The sequence below is a fragment of the Haplochromis burtoni genome, unplaced genomic scaffold, assembly GCF_018398535.1.
Source record: "Haplochromis burtoni strain Fernald_Lab_line unplaced genomic scaffold, NCSU_Asbu1 Contig_244, whole genome shotgun sequence".
Lineage (NCBI taxonomy): Eukaryota > Metazoa > Chordata > Actinopteri > Cichliformes > Cichlidae > Haplochromis > Haplochromis burtoni.
Window position 1 is genome coordinate 284,641 of NW_024582605.1, and position 20,788 is coordinate 305,428.

Below are 20,788 nucleotides of genomic sequence, written 5' to 3' on the forward strand. Positions count from 1 at the left end.
GTAATCTAATCTAATCTTATATAATATAATATAATATAATATAATATTCTCTTTTTGTTCTTAAAAGTCGGACCATTAAGTTATTTGAAAAAGAAAAAAAAAGAAAATCATTCATTTTACAATTTTAAGTCCTCTATGACCTTGGAAAATAGACACTGAATATCTAATATATATAACAAATCGCAATTTTTAGTTTAACCAGTTAAATTTATCAGATTTTAATAGCTAAAGTTATCAGATAATTCATAAATTACACAGTGGAACATGTATTTTAAGCATATTTTGTTTTACCTAAAAGCTGAATATCATGCACGTCCAGACGAATGAAGGGCACATACCCATGTTCCCCCAAAGAGTTAATATTAGCTACCCTTTCAGCCGTGACTGCCCCATCACCTTAATAATAACACATTAACAGAGGTCAGTTGACAACCAGCTACCAGTTTGTACGTGCTACACACAGACGTTTGTCTGTAACACATCATACTACTTCAATTGGGGCTTGAAGGTAAGTCTGCTTGTCTTACATGTAAGTATTTTATCTTCATTCAAGCAGCTTATTTGTAATTGCATTAGTCACACTGCAATGCAAACACTTCAAGGCAAAATGAAGAGCCCGGATGAGCCTCGAAGGAGTAAAGCGGATGGCGAGAACAACAACTGGGAGCAAGAAAATCAATCGGACACATCCCATAATAAGAGCCCGCTCCTTTCGGATCCATGGAAACCATGCAGACGGCACCGTGCTGTTGTCAAAGGTCAGAGTGACGTTGGAAAATCGTTATAATCTGATCAATACTGATGCAATCAATCTATCTGAGTGCAGCCATGTGCAATCTTAATCAAGTATGTAGTTTTACGCTGGAGCTCCAGTTTGGTTTGACCTCAATCTGAAAAGTCATACATTGATCAGAATCTTGAACTCAATAACAGAGTTTATTGATAAGATATTATCACATCTTTTAAATATGTATTTTCTGCTCTAAGGACAGGGTGCAACACTGAATCCTAATTACTGATTTGATATCTTATTAATATTCAGTTCTCATACCCAAGTATAATCGTTTGCTGTTATATTTCATACCATACATCTGGTGATTTAACTTTCATATTATATTTTTATACTTCTGTTATTTCAGTTATACTAAACTGTCATTTGATTTCATTGTTATTTGTGTATCCAACCACAGAGCTGCGCACAATCCTTGTTTTTTAGATTCATGCAAGGCTTGGGTCAGGTCACTTAACTTGAAACAACAACTACAGAACCACTCGTGCTAATACTGAAGTAAGTAAAAGCATTCTTTACTGCAGTAGAAGTACAAATGCTAGTGCTAAAATATTCCTGTTACCTTTACACAGATATATGTGGTAGAAACATCCTCCAAAGAGCTACTTTATACTTTGAGTACATTTCAGATCCTGTACTTTTTCACTTTTATTTGAGTAAAGAGGTTAAATCAGTACTTCAGCTTTTTCTGGAGTGTTTTTTAGCACTAGTGTCTGTAGTTCTACTCAAGTACAGCATGTTTGAACATATTAGTGTTTGTTCTGATGGGTGCTTACTTCAATATTAGCTTATGCGATTCTGTAGGTGTTGTTTCAAGTTAAGTTATCTGACTCAAGCCTTGCACAAATGGAAAAAAATAAAGATTGTGCACAGCTCCATAGTTGAATACACAAGTGTGGGGGAAATCTGTCCCCTGTGTTCTGGAAGAGGCACCCTAGAACACGTCAGCAGCTGCCCGAAGGCCCGGGCGATGGTCGGTATCATTGGCGTTCCTGCGATCCAGGGGCTTTGCAGGATGATCACTGCAAAGTCCTCTGCTGGCTGGGTGTGGCTGGGGCAGCCAAAAAGAATGCCATCCAGGCTGTGAGTGAAGTGGCAGAGAAAGCCACAAGGTGGCTGTGGATTAAGAGGGCTGATCCGTTGGTAGCTACTGGTATGCAAGTCAAGGCCTGATCACCATCGGGTGGCTCACCTGAGCGAGGGTCTGTGATGTTGTGAGACCCAAAACAACTGATTACCCCAGGATACACCACTGAGGGAATGGGTTAAATGCAGAGAGGAATTTCACCACGGGGATTAATAAATTATACCTTATTATTATTATTATTATTAACCTCTTAAGCCCCAAGCCTACCTGATCTCCTGCCTTTTGCCTCCGTATCAGGGGGCGTTGGAGCTTAAAGCGCTATACAAATACAGGCCATTTACCATTTAAGAGGTTAACTCCAAGTGGACAAACAAAAGTAGAACAAAACAAGATGAAGAAAAAAAATATCCTTAGTTTTGGCCTATTTTTAATATGATCATTTATGTTCAATACGTTGGGGTGCTCATACGACTGTGACCCAAGTGTTTATATTTTCAGATTGTTTTGTACAATCTAATTCAAAGGCAACAACTAGAAGGCTGGAATCAAACAATGCAAACTAACCTAAAAGATTCAAACCTGCTCTGGAAACTGCTGAATCGAAACTGAACTGAATCCAATCTGATGAAAAATGTAAAACTTTAATGCTCCACAGCTTTCCAAGTAATTGTGAACTTTACCTTTTAACTTTACCACCTCTGTAACATCTCAGCACAACGCTGTTGCTCTGACATGCTAAACCTTTTTGGTTCCTTAGAGCTGCTGTTGAAGCTGAGGTGTTGTCTGGGAACAGTGTGTGGGATTGAATGGTATGGCTACGCTGCTCTGGGTATTTTGACTGCCATCCTCAGTTTCCTCATGGACCTCAGTGTAGCGAAGCTGCTGCGAGGTGGACACACACACACACACACACACACACACACACACACACACACACACACACACACACACACACACAAGCTAAGTAAGCAAAGCACACAAATAATCAGTGCTTCTCTCTCGTGTCTCTTGCAGCTCACCAGTGGCTTTATACGATGCTGGAAGGAAATGTTTTGCTGCAGTTTCTCTGCTGGACTCTTTACCCAGCATGCATTTGTGCCATTGCATCATCATTCTCCCACAACATCTGTCCTTTCTCCACAGGTCTGTTGAGCAACAAGCAGGAAACATGATTAGTTCATGTGTTTTTTCACAGGCTGTGTTGCTTTTCTCTGTATTCTGAGAGCATGGCATTGCAAGCATCCAAGTCCACAGGTGAAGAAAGAGGGAATTAGTTTTTATTTTAGGTCTCAAATCTATCTTAGTTAGATTGTGGCTTGGGGGATAGTGACCACACACTACAAACAAAGCTCTAGCAGAAAACACCCCTTCCTTGAAACGTTCTTCAGTATGCAATTTAGTTCTGTGAGAACATTTTTAATCAACAAGCTTACCTAAAACAAAGGTGTCCATGTCAAAACTGAAAGAAAAAAGCAAAACTATTTGTGTCCAAAGATGATGTTTATAACTAAAAAGACTTGATTTTTCTTTACAACTCATATCATCAACGCCTCATAATGCCTCTAGATTCAGACTCGAATGTATTTATATTATTTATGCTATTTATTTATACTTTTAATTCAACTTTAACATAAACATACAAAACAATAACACTAATGATATAGAGGTCTCAAACACTTGTTACAGGGTTAAAAGTAAATAGAAAGTGATTATTATTGTGAACAACAGGAACTACTACAGCACGAAAAACTCTCCATATATTTACATGCAAACCTGATTATTGTTGTAAGACAGACTTGGAAAAATTGTGAGCCCATGCATTAAAGCACCAGTTTTGTTTTAGATGTGACAGCTAAGCAAACACTGAGTCTCTACCAAATGTGGATGTGTGTGAGCTGATGAGTATTGCAGTAGCAAGCTTTTGCCATTCATTCACTTACAAGTGATCATTACCCTGGAAGTTATGTAGTGTTTGGCTACAACACGGCACAAGATTAGAAAGGCTAATTATCCAAGGTGATTTTGTGCGGCCACACCGTAACATGAAAGGACATTCAACCTTTTTATCTTCATTATAGTCTTAGAAAAAAGATAAATGAGCACAAATGAACGTGAATATTCATTTTTCATCACCCACTTTTTTTCTCTTGAAAACGTCTTTCTGTCTATCTAAAATAAATGGTATTGAAATGAGATATGAAGAAGTCAACTATGATATTAGCAGTCTCAGAAATCTTGTATGAAGTATGAAGGATGTAGGATAAAGCATATCTAAGGGACTATGTGTTCTATCTGTCCACCGTTCGCAGTGCAGCTCTGTACTGTAGCCCAGCGGTCCCTCTGGTCTCTTACTTGCAAACAAAGCAAACAAGGAGACATCTCAGCTGAACCATAAAAAAAGGAGAAATTGGTTTGATTTATGCAACCAAAATCCCCCTGTGCAGATATAGCCTTTACAATCAAATACTGAAACACAGTTCATCTTCAGCTTGCCTGTTTTGTGTTGATGGTCTTTTTAAGTCCCAAAGAAATCCTTGCCTTGACGTTCCCCTCTATTTAATCATTCAAAAATCATTCTTGCGTATTCACCTATAATAGTCTTTTTTGCCTTTGTGATTGCTTTTGTACCACAAACTCAATCTTGTAATCCCAATTGTTTATCTTCTCAGGCTCAGGGATACCAGAGGTGAGAACCATGTTGGCGGGATTTGAAATGCCGCATTATTTGTCTCTCACTAATTTGTTTTCCAAGTTCTTGGGCCTCATCTGTACACTGGCTGCTGGCAGCACTGTTTTCCTGGGCAAAGTGGTAAGATGACTCAGCATGTCTTTTTGTTACTCAGAATGCGCAGCAGTAATGTAATCATTTTGCTAATGGTGTGTTTTCTGATTTGTTGTGACGGTTCTGTATATTTACCTCGAAACATCAGGGTCCATTTGTGCATCTTTCCACCATGGTGGGAGGTTACCTGAGCAATCTCTGCACTCTCATACAACGTGATAAGAAGGTAAAGCACAGAGAAGTAACTAAAAAGGATGCTGTACATTAAAACAGTCTGTGTATGTTAGAAATAAAGCACATTTTAATTCAACTTTTTTGATATTTGGGCCCAGAAACCTTTCAGTTAAAAAAAAAGAGAAAAGCTTTGATAAACCCCTTATATTGCACATCAGGTACCAAACACCAGGTAAACAAAGCCAGAGATGATTTAGTGGCACAGCTGAAGCTCAGGTGTTAGAGTAGGTAATCTACCAATCACAAGGTCATTGGATTAATCCCTGACCCCTCCAGTCCACCAATCCAAGTGTCTTTGCACAAAATACAGAACTTTTACTTGTCTCCAACGCAGTATGTGTGCTTAGGCCTAAATAAATGTTTGATCGGGTGAATGACACAGTTGAGTGAGACAGAAAGTTGAGTGCTCAGCACGAGTGGAAAGGTGCTATATAAATCCATTTAGTGGCTAAAATGACAGAGATTTAGAAGTTAGTAAAAAACAAAAGGAGTGTGAACACTGGATGTCATCATTTTGCTGTAAATAGGACCCCTAATCTGTTTGGACAAATAATTCTGACTCAGAATCTATTTGTCATCTTCATCTCTGTCTGCTTACCTCATTGCAACACATTTAATCCTTGGGTTAAGATCAAAGCCTAACTGCTGTAACAGATACCTGATAATGAAAGTGCTGAAATAAGTGCTAAGTGAAATAAAAGTAAGTGATGCATAAATATAATACTAGAACTTGTCTACAGTCTTCCTGGACAGTCTAGAAATATTAATCGCACAGCAGCCCATTATTTGTCAGATAATTCCATTAAAAATGCTCAAAAGGACGCAAATGTTTTTGAGAGGTCCAGATCAGTGCTCAGGTGAAGCCTTTCCAAAATGCGCTAGCTGTAAGTGGCCAGTGTCATCTTCCACCTCTCAGCCAAAGCTGACATAAGCAAATCATGCAAGCTTCAACCCTCATGCAGTCGTCCTAAATGAGAAAATTAGCGATAAAAACTAAAATTGCTTCTTGCTTCAGGTTGCAAACATTTTTGGTTTATACTTCAAATTTGGGCGTTTTAACATGATGGTCTATGGAGGACGACTCATTTTTGGAGCCAGCCACGAGTGGCCGTTTGAGGAACTGCAGCTTTTGACACATCAGAAAAAATGAATCACATCGAAGGACTGAAATAATTCCAGTAAAGACAGTGTTCTTTTTAGGGGACACACTATGAGAGCATATGGTCTCTACATGCTTGTTAAGGCCTGAGTGATGTCTAAATGTTAAGAGCTTTGCGTTTGATTCTTCCACTGTTTGGAGGCCATGTTATTTGAATCATAGCAAGGGACCTCAGATGGGCTCAGACGGGGTGTGAAATGCTTCTCTGGAAAACAATAAATGAAATCCTGCTATGTTCTTTAAAGCATAAAAGTCTGAAAAAAGAGACAGCACACACACTACAGCATGTGTTTCTTGTAGGAAAAAGCAGCTGGACAAATGTTGGTTGTATCTGCCGGGGTCGGGGTAGCCAGCTGCTTCGGAGCTCCCATTGGCGGTGAGAAAGCCAGGTTGAGCTTTTTTTTTTTTTTTTACTTTTTATGTATCTGCTCACAGCAAATCTGTTTTTCGCACAGTTACTCAGGTAATGCTCTTTTCTGCCTTTGATTTCCCTTTTGCATGCTTCACAAAGTTGCTGTTCCCTTTTATCCTCCCTCAGCCCTATTTGGTCCCCCATCGTGTTTGTATATGTTCCTCCCACACCTCTTCCTCCTTTGATCACCTCTCCGCCTAATATTTTGATCTTCTTACCTCCATTTCTCTTTTGCATCCTTGCTGGAGGTTCATTGCCAAAGGTTTGTGCTTGAAGGATAAGCTCAAAATGTCACAATTTACATAAAACAGCAGGGGGTCTGTTAACACCTGAAATATACCCCTATTTCTGTTGGCACAGATGCAGACAACACTATTTATTACAGCCTTCCAAAGATTGTACTGTTTAAAGTAGAAAGGGCTACTGCCGTCGCATGCAAAATGTCATCTGCACCTTACTCTTATTCCTTTGTGTCTTTGCTCCTCTTCCCCTGCAGGTGTGTTGTTCTCTGTGGAGGTGATGAGCTCTCACTTCGCCCTGAGGCATTACTGCCCATGCTTTTTCTCAGCAGCCTGTGGGGCGTTGACCTTCCGACTTTTAGCAGTGTGGGGTGGAGATGGAGGTGATGGATGCACTAAACACCACTCGCTCCTTTAATAGTCTAGAAGTAGAGAGTTTACTTTAGAGTCACAGAAAAAAAAGCCAAATAAAGCCTAGAAGAAGAAGAAGGAATTCCCTCCAAATATGGAAAATTATTGTGTTGCATTGGCCAAAAAAAGAAAGAAGAACACAGTTCACTCAATCAAAATCGAAATATTCTAAAATGAGAAGCTTAATATGAATGCGCGCCTTGTTTTTCTGTATCAGTGCTTGGGGCAGTGGAGCTGAAACAGATGTCAGAGAAAAATGTTCAGCAGTACGTCGAGTAAGTGGTTCAGAGGGTCCAAATCTATTAATTATCCACAGCCTTCCACCAGACAGCCAGACAGCGTGTTGATTCAAACTGGATCCAAACACCAAATTCCTGCAGGGAAGGGTTAGGGTAATAAACTTGCTTTCCAGCAGCTAACAGCTCAATAATCAGGCCACAGTAACAGCTCCTCACAGCAACAAGGCCAAGATAATATGATGATAATGACTGAAGAGCTGAGATTTTACTGAAGTCAGACTTACAAGGACACTGTGCTATTTCCTTTTTAAAAGCTGGACCACTTAACACCAACAACTGCGTCGGAAAATAATGACATTTTAAACACAAGTGTCCTAGATTATACTGGGCCACCTACACGCTACACCTACATGAGCGCTCAGCTGTAGAAACACAGGACATGAAGCTCCAACCACACAGTTTTTATGCTGATGTTAATGTCAGAGAAGATCTGGAAGTCTGCAGTTACTGAGTCAGCAGAGCGTTGGACACTTCTTTTTTTTTTACACTGTGTGCCTTTAGTACATGGTGACACTGGTTTCCACTGTGCAGTAGTAACCATTGACAGCTGATCATGTCATGGTCCTGGGTTGCTGTCCCAGTTTTTCTAAGTTAAGGATCTCTTAGTTTTGGTTATTTTAATACTTACCGTTTACAGTTGCTTTATGTTTTCCCTCGGTTTTCCTGGTTTTGTTTATATTAAGTTATTGTTTCAGTTCATCCTGCCCGTCTCAATCTCTGTGTTTGGTGTTGCTCGTCTTGCCACTTCCTGTTTTATTTTCATAGATGTTTGTCCCCTGTGCCTTGCTAAAGGTTCTACTTCCCTTATCATCCCTGATTTGTCCCCACTGCTTTTCCCACCTGTTTCCCTCTAGGCTCATGTCCTTTTATAGTTATTGTCTCAGTCACCCCTTGACCTTTGCCAGGTCGACCACAAAGTCTATCCACTCCCAGAGTTTTCTGTAAAATCACTCCTAGTGGCTCCTGGTTATTTGCATTGTCTAGCTTTACTTTCTGCTTTTTTAGCATGTTTTCCTTTTACATTGATCAGCATTCACTTCCACTTAAGCATCCAGCATCCATTTAAGAGGAGCGTTGGAATTCAGTGAGCTCTGCAGAACGACCTGTTCACTTACCAGTGTTTGTAAAAGCAGACTGTGTGGATAGGTGCTTGATTTTTCTGAGCCTGTGGTAACTGGGCTGAAAACACCTGAATTCAAAGAAGAGACTGTGTGGCCTGTTGCTTTGTCTACATGACAGCAGCTCCTTTGCTGCCTGCAGTGCACCAATAATCCACCAGTGGGCAGAAGATGTATGTCACTGCAGCTTTTTCAGAGGCCTATTGATCATGTTGACACATGGATCTCTCAGAAACCCATGTGCCAGACTGTCTGACATAAACAGACTCTCCATCTCTCTCATGGTATTTATCATGAAGATGTCTCATGTTGAAGTAAATCCTTAATTAAATGAAATATTTTCTTTTTTTAAATTCTGATTTTATTTCTTTCTGTTGTCAGTAATGTTGACAGCTATATAATAACTCGCCGTGTCAAACATCAACTTTGGCAAAGTTATTTAAGCTGGCAGACTGTAAAATCCAATACATTTTGAGTTCAGTAATGTGAGGGATTATTAAATTTGAAAGGCTGTGGGGAAGATTGAAGTGATGCAATTTGTTTTATGTCCACAGAGACTCTCCAGGCCTTGTTCAGAACTAATTTCCCCGATGCTTTACCTTTCTACCCGCTGGAAATTCTGCTGTTTGCTTTCTTGGGGTAGGTTTATTTTGACAGTATCTGCATAATCAAACAGGTCCTCTTTTATTCTCTGTCTGACAGATAATCCCTGACTTCTGGCATTCGTATTCATATCAGTCACAATGAAAACCAGCTGTTTTTCCTGCTGTACCAATTAGCATTCCAATTTTTTTAGTCTCATCTGAACCATTTCCTCCTCCTCCTTCTCGTTCCCATGACGTCTCCAAGTGTAATGACTTCCGATAGTCTGTTGCTGCCTGGATTAAAATTAGCCTCTCATCTCTCACTGTGGTTTGTGTCACTGTCTGAAAACAGGCTGCTGTGTGGGGCTGTGAGCTGCTGCTACCTCTTCTGCCACAGGTGGATCCTGCGTTTCACTAAAACAAACCCAGTTTTCGCCAAGATGCTGACGACAGAGTGAGAGCTCTTTGCAACCTGAATTGTGCTGTAAAATCTGGTTGACAACTTATTTGCCTTTTTTTCCAGATAGAAGCACATATTTGTCGAGTAACACACTTTAAAGCCCTGAAAGCATGGACTAGAGTAGATAGGAAAACATTTCAGGTTATTTAGAAGTCGGACAGACAATTTTAAAAGCTAATGGAATGAACCAAATGCCTGTATTTTGCAGGAAGGCTCTGTACTCAGGCATGGTTGTCTTCTTCCTGGCATCACTGACGTTTCCCCATTTTGCTGGTCATTACATGGCTTCTAAGGTGGGCATCAGCAGCATTTAAAGACATAAACACTGCAGTGAGTCACGCTGTTGCTTTCGTCTGAATGTTCCTTCATTATAATGCACTTTATTCTGAGTCACTCCCGTGTATGCTGCGTTGCTCTCATCCTCCTATAAATTGTAACTATTAATCAACAATTATAGTCTCCAACACTTGATCTGAGCCTGATCAGATTGTTTAACTCCATTACAAGCTCAAACACTTTGTTTGTGTTTGTCATTACTTTGCTCTTCCTTAGACATTATTACACTCACCACAGAGGCTTATTTCACTTTTATTTCTGTCAGGGTGTCAGCTCACAATATCTAATTCTATCTCAGTAACTCATAACTGAGATTTTTGGCACAAAGCTTCTTGAATAATTTCCCAGTTCTAACATAAAGAAGAAACTTTCTTGTTTCCTAATTCCATTTAAAAAGCTCTGATTGACTCTGATTGCTGTTTTTTTTTTTTTTTTCAAATCATAATAATCCCATTAAGCTAGCAAAGACGCTAATTGATGCCGTTGTTGAATATCACCATCACATCAGAATGAATATCAGCATAGAAATGCTCTTAGCAGAGGTAGTGCATCTGAAAATGACGGTCATGTGCATTGATGAGCCACTGCTTAATTATTCCATGAAAAACTACCAGTTTAGGCAGCAGCCCTGGTTCAGGCCCTTTGTTTTTCCCCGACTCTCTGCCACCTTTGCTGCCTACTCTCCACTGTGCTATCTATTAAAGGTCAAAAAAATAATGTTAAAAAATATTGGTACACACAGTTTTCATGCAGATTTGTGTGCAAATTTTGGTATCCATCCAATACCAAATACAGGGCCAGAATTCCCGATACGAACACTGATATCGATACTTTTAACTTAATGGCAGCTTATGTAGGGAAGAGCAGCGTGTAATGAGTTATGAGATGAATCATCGTGAATTTGCATTTTCTGATTTTAACCGCCACTAAATCTGTGGCTGTAATTAGAGAAGACAACAAAACTCATACTTCAGCTTTTTGTGTATTTTGAAACTGAGGTTTTTAAGACCCGGAATGCAAATGTGCCTTTTTATAAAGTGCTTTGGGTCAGCTTTTGCTGTTTAAATGTGCTATAGTTTATAAGTAAAATCGACGTGACAGTCAACACGAAAAAGTTCAGATATTTTTCATAATGCCTGATTGAGTTATATTTTTTATTTCTTAGAAAATAATTTAACACAATTCCTACATGTTGAACTTAAAGGATAGAAACAAAGTATCGATCCGATACCAACACCGGCGTTGCTGTTGATATCTGGATCGATCCGCCCAGCTCCAGTGCAAACACACTCTTTGTAAATGAGGACCAATGTTAGCATCAGTCTGTTTTTGTTTCATAATGTGAGGTAGTAATACTAATATCACTAATCTTTTAATCAGTACACCATGAAGGAGCTCCTCACTTCTTTCCTGGATAGCAGGCAGTGGACCTCACAATCCCACAACACCTCTGAGCAGCTGCAGCCTTTGTTGGAGTGGAGCTCATCAGGGACTTCTGTCTACTTCTCTTTGGTTTTCTTTCTGCTCATGAAGGTACAGGAATGCAAAGGTCAATGAAATCATCTTTTTATCTGTCTAGGAATCCTAAGAAGGCACCAAACTCGGCTGCGACTCCTCTTGTTCCTCTCTGCTGGGTCACAGCGACCCATAATTGGAATACAGTAATTGACATTTTCACAATAGAATAGGCAAACTAAAGGCTGTTTAACCTTTGAGGATGAAATGTCTTGTGATGCTTGATGCTCAGTCATAGCAGCACTGCGGGTGGAAAGAATGGGTTTTTGACCTTTAACAGCTATTAAAGTAATAGCCCAGTTACTGGTTTTAATCAGTCCCATTATGTGTCCACACATCTCTTCTTCTCATTTGTGTTTGAAGCAGACAGAACACCTTGGAAACGCACAAAAAAGAAAATGAGTTTAAAAGAAAATTTCTACACTGAGAACAGCTTCTGATAGTCACTTTAGCAGGAACCAATGAGCAGTTCTCTCATTTCTACATTTAAATGTGAAACGCAAATGCACATAATTGAATCATTTGTGCATAAATGAGAGCAGTGCAAACACAGCCTGATGTGACTCCTCTGGATACTCTGTGTCTTTGTGTGTTGTGTCTGAGATGTGGATGTTGGTCCTCGCCTGCACCCTGCCTCTGCCAGCTGGATACTTCATGCCAGTGTTCATCTATGGTGAGTGTTTCAACTTTAAATTTCAATATAACAAGTCCGTCTCACTGCATCCCCCATCTGCAGGAGTGAAATGCTGTCTTTTTCCTAACATGGCAAAGCTACTAAGTAAGAAACCCTTTCTTATTGGTCGTTTTGTTTCTCTTTTCCAGGGGCAGCTATTGGGCGTTTGATTGGGGAAGGAGCCGCTTATTTGTCTTCCACTGGAGTGACTCCAGGCCAGCAGTGGGCTTCTGTAAACCCAGGAGGCTACGCACTTGCTGGTAGAAAAACCTGACCAGCTGTAGTTTGGTGCTAATATTTTACATTATTGACTTTTGCCTGTATGTTTGAAAGGGACAATTTTGCCTGCATTAATCAGTTTACTTCAAATTTTGCTAAACATTTTCCTAGAGCTACAATTTGAACCCAGTTTTAGCTAATAAGTTAATTTCTATCATCATCATGCCTTTCAACTTTTTAAGTTTTTAAGTAAATTTGCTGAAATGTGGCATTAAATTTAACAAAGCAACAATTCAAAGTGCATCATATGGTTGGTCTGCTTTAGGTGCAGCGGCCTTCTCTGGCGCTGTCACACACACTTTGTCCCCAGTTCTCGTGGCTATAGAGTTGACTGGTCAGTTCACGCATGCTGTACCCATCCTCCTGGCGACTCTGCTGGCCAACGCCCTGTCACGCTCTGGACAACGCCCATCTTTCTATGATGCCTTGTCCATCAGCAAGAGGCTCCCACACCTTCCCTCTCTGAAGAAGGCAAGTCCTCAGTAAGTAAACACAAAAGGCCGTCTGACAATCTGTAGTAAACCTGCAAACCTGTAAACTTTGGTGCTGATTGTGGGTTTTTTGCATCTAGCTGAGCAGTGTGTGTAATAATATTATATTAGTAAGAAAGTCATATCAATATATAAGGCATGAAAATGTACACTATTACTGAATTCTAGCCAGAAATGGGGAAATGTGTGAAAATGTGAAAAAAACTGAATACAAAGTTTATATTAATAAAATATAAAGTTTGTTTTAGTTAATTTTAGGTTTTCTCATTGCTGTTCAAAGCTTGTTTTTCAAACAGTGTTTCACAGTGAAATATTTCATCAGTTGATGTTTGGATCCTCCGACTCTGAAGTTATGCCGAGTATCAAAAGTTTCAACAAAACTTCAGTCCATGACTGAAACTATAAAACTATAAGGAAGCCAACCAAAGTGTAAATAATCATACAACTAACACTTTTATGTATGGCTGTATATAAACTGCTTAAAAAATTATGGGAAGATTTTTTAATCAGAGTACAGCATCAAGTTAGTTGAACGTCTGGGATATTGATCGGGTCAGGTTGTTCATCAGTTTTAGCTGCTTTGGTGTTATTGAGTTCCAGGAGACAGGCAGTTACCCTAGGAGAGCTGACAGGACCGTAGAAGGTCCTTAAACCATTAGCAGGACTGATGTCTGCTCCTTTGACAGAACAGGATGATCACTGCCATAGAATACCAGAATTGGCAGGTCCACCACTGGCATCCTGTGCTTTTCACAGATGACAGCAGGTTCACCCTGAGCACACGTGAAAGGATCTGGAGAAATTATGCTGCCATTAACCTCATTCGGCATGACCGGATTGGTGGTAAATCAGTGATCGTCTGGGGAATCATGTTCATGGAGGGATGCTCAAACCTCTACAGTACAGGCAATCTGGACTGGCACAAGATCTGGGAGAAGATCCCCCAGGACACCAGACATTGTCTTATTAGGAGCACACGCCGACATTGTCGGGCTTGCATACAAGCATGTGGGGGTCATATAAACTACTGAGTACCATTTTTAGTTTCTGCAATGAAATTTGTGCAAAATGGGCCAGCCTGCTGCAACATTTTTGCACTTTGATTTTAGGTATGTCTTTGAATTCAGTCCCCTGTAGGTTGTATTTTAATTTCCTTACTTTCATTCCAAGCACATTATCCAGTCCATATCAGTGCATCCAGCACGACTTTTTGATGTGTTTTGAAAGAGTTCCTTTCATTTTTCACAGCAGTATAGTTGGGGAATGGCTGCAATCACAGCATTGTAAGATGGCGAAAGATGTACCCTTAGGCCCCCTCCTCGATTCAGAGATGGTCTTTCCCTTTTCATGAAAATGGCCTCCTTGACTCCGCCCTCAAACCAGCGTTCCTCCCTGTCCAGGATGTGTACATCCTCATCCTTGAAAGAGTGTCCACTGGCCTGTAGGTGTAAATAGACTGCAGAGTCCTGGCCTGACGAGGTAGCTCTTCTGTGTTGTGCCATCCGCTTCGCCAGAGGTTGTTTGGTTTCCCCGATGTATAAATCCTGGCGATCCTCCTGGCACTTAAAGGCGTACACTATGTTACTCTGTTTGTGTCGGGGGACCCGATCCTTGGGGTGGACCAATTTTTGGCGCAGCGTGTTTTGGGGTTTAAAAGCCACAGAGACCCGGTGTTTAGAAAAAAATGCGTCTCAACTACTCCGATACTCCTGACACATATGGGATCACTACAGGTTTTCGCTTGGGCAGCGGTTGTCCTTCTCTCCTGGATCGGCTGGAGCTTTCTTTAGGTGCCTTCCCAGCTTTGACAAACGTCCAGCTGGGATAACCACATTTACTCAGGGCCTTCTTGATGTGCCGTTCTTCTGCTTCCCTGGCCGCTGTGTCAGTGGAGATGGTGTTCGCTCTGTGTTGTAGCGTCCTGATGACACCCAGTTTGTGCTCCAGTAGATGATGAGAGTCAAACCTTAGATACTGATCCGTATGTGCAGGTTTACGGTAAATGTCAGCTTTTAGATGTCCCCCATTCCTGATGGAAATCTCACAGTCTAACCTGCCACTTTTCATATCCTCCCTGGGGAATTTGATGTGTCGGTCCACCGAGTTAATGTAATCTGTGAAATGTAGTACGTCCTAAGATTTAATTTTCACCCAGGTGTCATCCACATATCTGAACCAATGGCTTGGTGGTGTTCCAGGGTAGGATAGCAAAGCCCTTTTTTCCACTTCTTCCATGTACAAATTGGCCACGATGGGTGAAACTGGGGAGCCCATGGCACACCCATGTTTCTGCCTGTAGAACTGACCCTTGTATGTGAAGTAGGTGGAATGAAGACACAGTTTAAACACACTTGGTCAATGCTGAGAGTGGTCCTGTTGCTGAGGTTGGGGTCATCCTGTAATCTCTTACGGACTACCTCCAACGCTTCCGTGACTGGGATGGAAGTGAAGAGAGATGTAACATCGTACGAGACCATGGTTTCATCTGCCTCCATAATGACATCTCTCACCTTCTCAACGAAATCCAGTGTTCTGGATGTTTATAAGATTTGGGGAAACCTGCAGTCAGCTGAGACTGAAGAAGTCACTTGGATGGGTGACGAAACGTTTCTCCCACAAAACGCTACGTCTAGATGAACAGAATCAATTTTTGGAGATTTACTTTCCTGGATGATTGAGAATGCATCAAAACGTTTTAACCAATCAACAATCAACAAACCTGTCTCGCCTACAACTGATTACCAGGCGATTCCCAGGAGCACAGGCGACCATCAGAATCAAAACACTCACAACAATGAATTTAATCTTTTAACCAAGTCAGTCACAAAAAACACAATAGAAACTCATCATGACAACCCACACTGACAATATCTGGAAACTGGGCACAGAGGCTGTGAATGTCAGTAATCATATATCTGCTAAGAACTGTAATTAGAATGAAAATCCAAATGAACTCAGATTTAACAGAGATTTATGTGTCTATACTTGGATCATCATCTGTTTGCCACCCACACAGGATATCAGCCCTTAACCCTCAGGCTCAAATTAAGTTTTTAGTTGCTAATGCACAACCAAGTCCTGCAGTGGTACTTCTGAGTAAAAAAACCTCATAAAATATGTATGTGGGGTAATCAGGTTGTTAGTTTTTAACTGTTGCAAATCGGCAACGCCTGCCTTGAGAGGGCTAATGCTTTCTCATGCTTAATGCTGTCATACTTTCAGATATATTTTATTTATAACCTATAGCACGTTTAAACAGCAGAAGTTGACCCAAAGTGCCAGAAACCCAGTTTCAAAATAAATAAAGGCTGAAAAGTATATTTTGTCGTGTTAACTAATTATTCAGTAACAGCAATACTGACCCTGTATTTATTTGGTATCAGATCGATGCCGAAATTGACGGTATCACACAGGACTAACAGATATCATGACACCACTTTGGTAAGTTCAGACCACGCATGGATCAGCCTATGTCTGTCAGATGAAGTGTTGTTGGAATAACAAAAGGTCTTCTACATCACTGCCCTGACAGCAGCAGCTGTACTGTCTGACTTCCAACCAGCTCTTATACAACATGCATCCTGAGTATGAGGGGTGGAAGTGATCCAAATTCATCAGTAAAAGCAGAGCATTGCAGTTCTCCTTTATGCGTTCCTGTTTATCATTTGGCAGCCGCTATTATGCAATTTCAGAATTGATCATTTAATTTAAGCACTGCTGCTTTTTCTCCAGGTGTGACACCATTCATCTCTCTTGCAGGCTTCCATCCACACCAGTCGGACAGGTTGCGGTGAAATCGGTGCTGCTTCAGAAAGCAGCTGGGCCAGTGGAGGCTGAGCAAGCTGTCAGAACCAGCACTGAAATGCAAATCCCTGTGGTAGACTCCTACGGTGAGCGGACAAATGTATTTGATCATAATTCACTCCAATAGTCTGCCTATATTATCTCTTCTTCATTTTATTGCTTTTAAATTTTACATACATGCTGGTCTAAAGCGCTCGCACAGGTATGACAGCACAAAGATCAACTGAAAGTAAAATAAAATGATGAAAAGTTGTAGCCATCTTAAAGGCTGCAGCAGTACAGCTTCATAAAAGTGCTTCCCCGAGAAGGTGACGATTATGAGAAAATAGTCAATTGGGCAGCTGAGCCTTTCGGCAGCAGTTGCACGGATTAATTTTTGTGTTTGGAACAGATGACTCAAAGCCACTAGAGAGCTGCGCGCACTTTAAACTGCAGCACCGACTGTGGCAAAGAAAATTGATTTTTCTCTCCTCTGTTTTGTTGAAGAGTCGCAGATTTTGCTGGGGTTTGTCCTGCGATCAGAGCTGCTGACGTTCCTGCGTCGCTGGAAGACTGAGGTGAAAAGGCTGAATGGAGACAGAGAGTTCACTGAGGGTTTTTTTTAAAAGCAGCCGTTTAAAAAGCAGAGCGTGTCCGTGCAATCCATTTGACATTGACTGAATGTGAAACAGCTGGAAAAAAAAGATGATTGAAGTAGGATGTGCTGGCAGGACTGCGAACTGATGGAAGAGCTCATTTCATGACAACTCACATCCACTTTAAAGGATTTTCTATTCACAGAAAAATACTTTATTTTATTTTATTTTTTTAGAGGATTACAATAAACTGTTAAAAGTAGGAAATCAGTTTTTCAAGAAAATGGAACCTACTGGTATTAATTCCAGGTCATGCTTAGCTGTGAAACTCCAAAACAATGTCTGCCCAAAATGTTGACTGTATTGTAATTACAAAATTACATTAAAATTTTCTAGTTTCTAGTGTTGTTATGCAAGCACAATATAAAACCAATCAAGGCATTTACTTGACTTGAGTTTATACCATGAATATTTTTCTTAACCAATTATAATTTGAATAAATAAACATTTGATTTTGTATATTTCTGTTGCATTTTACTCCAAATTACCGATTCATGTTTATGAGCAATAGAAAACCATGTGTGTGTGCAGAGTCCGGAGAAACATCTGGATGAAGGATGCTGCATTTACCAAACCTCCATCGTGATATCACCTCACAACACTGTTCAGGAGGTAGGGGCTCTTTGTTAAATGGAACTGGCAGCATTACCAGTTATTGATTTAAAGCAACAGTTGGCCCAACAATTGCAAGAAATCCTGTTTATCACTTTCTGAGAACTGGAGGATGATGCACACTTTCCAAAGCACAAACCGGGAGGCAGTTAGCAGAGCATAGCATAATCAGTTGGAAACAGCTAATAACTAATGAGCTGTTTTATTCACTGTTTTATTCCATTTATGCAAAGACTGAAATTGAAAATAAAAGCAACTGGAGCTAGCTTAGGTTTGAAATATTTAGATATGAGTAAAACACTGATGCAGTCTGTCTCTGAAAATGGACCTATCTGGTCTCACATCTCCTGCTTCTCTTAAGTAATGAGCAAATTTTCTGAATGGATAAACTGAACTGTGTTAACTCTTTATCTCTGTCTATCTGATCCTCTCCACTAGCTCTTAGAGTGCCTCAACCATCTGCCACACTCTTCATCTCTCTCCACCTGTTCTCTCTGCTGTTGTTCTCCTAAAAAGAATGCAGTCAGAATGCCAGAAAATCTCACTTTTTGATGATTAGATCACAAATATAAATACAATAAACCTTTTTTTTTAATGCACAACACTTTTATTCAAGCAAGGAGCAAAACTCATGAGATCATGAATCTCTTTTGTGAGCTCAGGTTTGTCTCTGGCAGGTGAACTTGCAGGTTGCGCAGAGGGTTTATCTTGCTGGGTTGCAAAAGCATCCTCTTCCCTTCCTCACAAAACCTTAAGTTGTAGCAGAGGCTGTGGCACGTGTGCTTCACTGACTCATCGGCTGCTACAGCAACAGGAGACTACACTTCCTCCACCTTCTGGCATTGCCTGCTCCTTGTTGCTGTCACCATCTTTTTTCCTGCAAAATATTTTTATACCCACAGCAAACCAACCAATCAAACAACCAGCAACCAAGTGCCAACAGTTAAAAGCCCTGTTAACTGGTGCTCTCTCTCTCTCCCTCTCTCGCTGCACACTCAAACAAAAAGCTTTGTAGCCAATTAGAGTGAAGTAGATGTTTGAATTGCACACAGCGAACCCAAATCCTTGTGTTTCTGATCAACAATATGCAATTATTTTGGGGGACTTGCTAGACTTTTTTTTTTTTTAAAATAAGAAGGCAGCTGTTCTCAGAAATAATAACCCCCACTACACTGCTTAACAAATGATAGTGGACAGATACTGTTGGATTACATTACCCTAGCACATAAAGAGCAAGATATTTCTCTCGTTAAGTTGGAAGAGACAAAAAATGAAGCCAAATGAGAGCAAATTAAAATTAGATTCAACAGATGGCTGAAAAACACTCTAAACACTCAGTTACTTAAATATGTGAAGATAAAGACAGTCTCATCCACAGGGCATATGATTTAAAAAAAAAAGTCTTCTTTGCAACGTATCTGACAAAACAGCGGGGAAGAAACAAAACAGCGACAACAACAAAAACCCTGCAGTTTCCAGGACATCAGATGAATATTTATGATCTCATCTGAGAAATTGCTTCCATTAACCCTTTTTTCCTCTGCGTGTTCTCAGGCCCACAGTATACTGAGTTTACTCGGATCCCAAACCTTGTTTGTTGCAGACGAAGGAAAGCTGGTCGGGCTTATCACGTGGCCAGAGGTAGGGAGTGTTTTTGTGTACTTTCACCCATGCACAGATGTTACCTTCAACATGCACGTTTTTGTCACATTCCCATGTTCCTCAAATGAGCTTTACTTTGTGCAAACGAGACCACGTCCTTGTATGGATTTGTTAAAATTATGCAGGGCGCTGGGAGAAAATAGCTACTTATGGATTCAAAGCAGTCTCATTTGTTCCTTACCTCCATCTCTTCCTCCTTCTCCCTTTTCTCCTCCAGATGAAGAGGATATTAGAGGACTTGGCCAAAGAAATCTGAGCGACATCACAGCGACATCATCACGTCAGCACATCCTATCAAAATTTATTTTAAATAAACATGTATCCGTCTCTGCCTGATTAGCTCAACGTGTTTAATAATGATGTAATTTCTCTAACAATATTTGCACACCAAACTATACTGTTATCACCTGCAAGCTCCTGTGAAAAACATTTCTCAGAGCCTATTATCTTTCATTTTTATTTTTGTAATTAGAAGGATCTCGTCCATTAAGCAGATAGCACACAGTCTCATTTACTGCTTTGCACTTTGTCTCACAGTAAAATTGTAAGCACAAATAATATTAACCAGTGCTAATAAGAAGAAAAACAGTTTTAAAATGTATACAAGTAATAACAGTCAGTCTCTGTTCAGTATATATTAGGTCCTGTGGGGCGCAACTGAAAGTTATGTGACCATGCATCTTAAATAATAACCCAGGGGCAGCCATGTTTTTTTTTCCCTTTGGGGAGGGGGGTTGGAGGGGGGGGGTCTTTTTGCAAGATGAGGCTTCCTTGAAAATACACCCAAATGTTTTCGTTTTTATTTTTTGCTTATGGCATTTTTTAAGGGATCAGTGTAGTGTATCTTTGGTAAAGAACTGGGCGGATCAGTCCAATATATGATAAGATACTTTGTTTCTATCCTCCAAGTTCAGTGTGTAGCCCAATGAATTGTGTTAAACAAAACATGCACTATGAAAAATGTCTGAACCTTTGACAGTCACGTCTGTTTTATTTACAGCCCACAGCACATTTAAACAACAGAAGCTAATCCAAAGTGCTTTCCAGATGGGCACATTTACATTTCAGATCTCCAAAAAAAAGTTTCAAAATACATAATTGCCCCTTGGGGATAAATAAAGTCTTGGCTCAAGAGTTGGGCAGTTCCGCCTGTAATCGGAAGGTTGCCGGTTCGAGCCCCGGCTTGGACAGTCTCGGTCGTTGTGT

The 20,788-nt window shown here is 40.4% G+C and overlaps 1 protein-coding gene across 3 annotated transcripts; it reads left to right on the forward strand.

The window, feature by feature from the left end:
• The first annotated feature begins 400 nt into the window (after positions 1-400).
• On the forward strand, positions 401-19,918 carry clcnk (chloride channel K). Of its 3 annotated transcripts, none has more exons than XM_042227123.1 (20): positions 401-508; positions 603-758; positions 2,635-2,766; positions 2,892-3,020; positions 4,547-4,686; positions 4,808-4,885; positions 6,353-6,428; positions 6,961-7,086; positions 9,086-9,170; positions 9,468-9,569; positions 9,784-9,868; positions 11,292-11,444; positions 12,030-12,099; positions 12,249-12,359; positions 12,644-12,860; positions 16,629-16,759; positions 17,160-17,230; positions 17,840-17,920; positions 19,475-19,561; positions 19,800-19,918. In XM_042227123.1, exons 2-20 carry the CDS (start codon positions 608-610, stop codon positions 19,836-19,838), a joined length of 2,064 nt encoding a protein of 687 aa, XP_042083057.1. In that variant the 5' UTR covers positions 401-508; positions 603-607; the 3' UTR covers positions 19,839-19,918. The 3 variants fall into 3 exon arrangements, with proteins under 3 accessions (XP_042083057.1, XP_042083058.1, XP_042083059.1); XM_042227125.1 differs by lacking the exon at positions 401-508 and adding an exon at positions 1,191-1,288 and having other exon boundaries at positions 688-758; XM_042227124.1 differs by lacking the exon at positions 2,635-2,766.
• Positions 19,919-20,788: the final 870 nt, after the last annotated feature.

What these genes read in the sequence shown, in the direction of transcription:
- clcnk (XM_042227123.1), top strand. Translation starts at nt 608, where the DNA reads ATGAAGAGCCCGGATGAGCCTCGAAGGAGTAAAGCGGATGGCGAGAAC. An exon ending in GTCATTACATGGCTTCTAAG is followed by an intron (nt 9,869 to 11,291) that starts GTGGGCATCAGC and finishes TCTTTTAATCAG; the next exon opens with TACACCATGAAGGAGCTCCT. An exon ending in CTGAAGAAGGCAAGTCCTCA is followed by an intron (nt 12,861 to 16,628) that starts GTAAGTAAACAC and finishes TCTCTCTTGCAG; the next exon opens with GCTTCCATCCACACCAGTCG.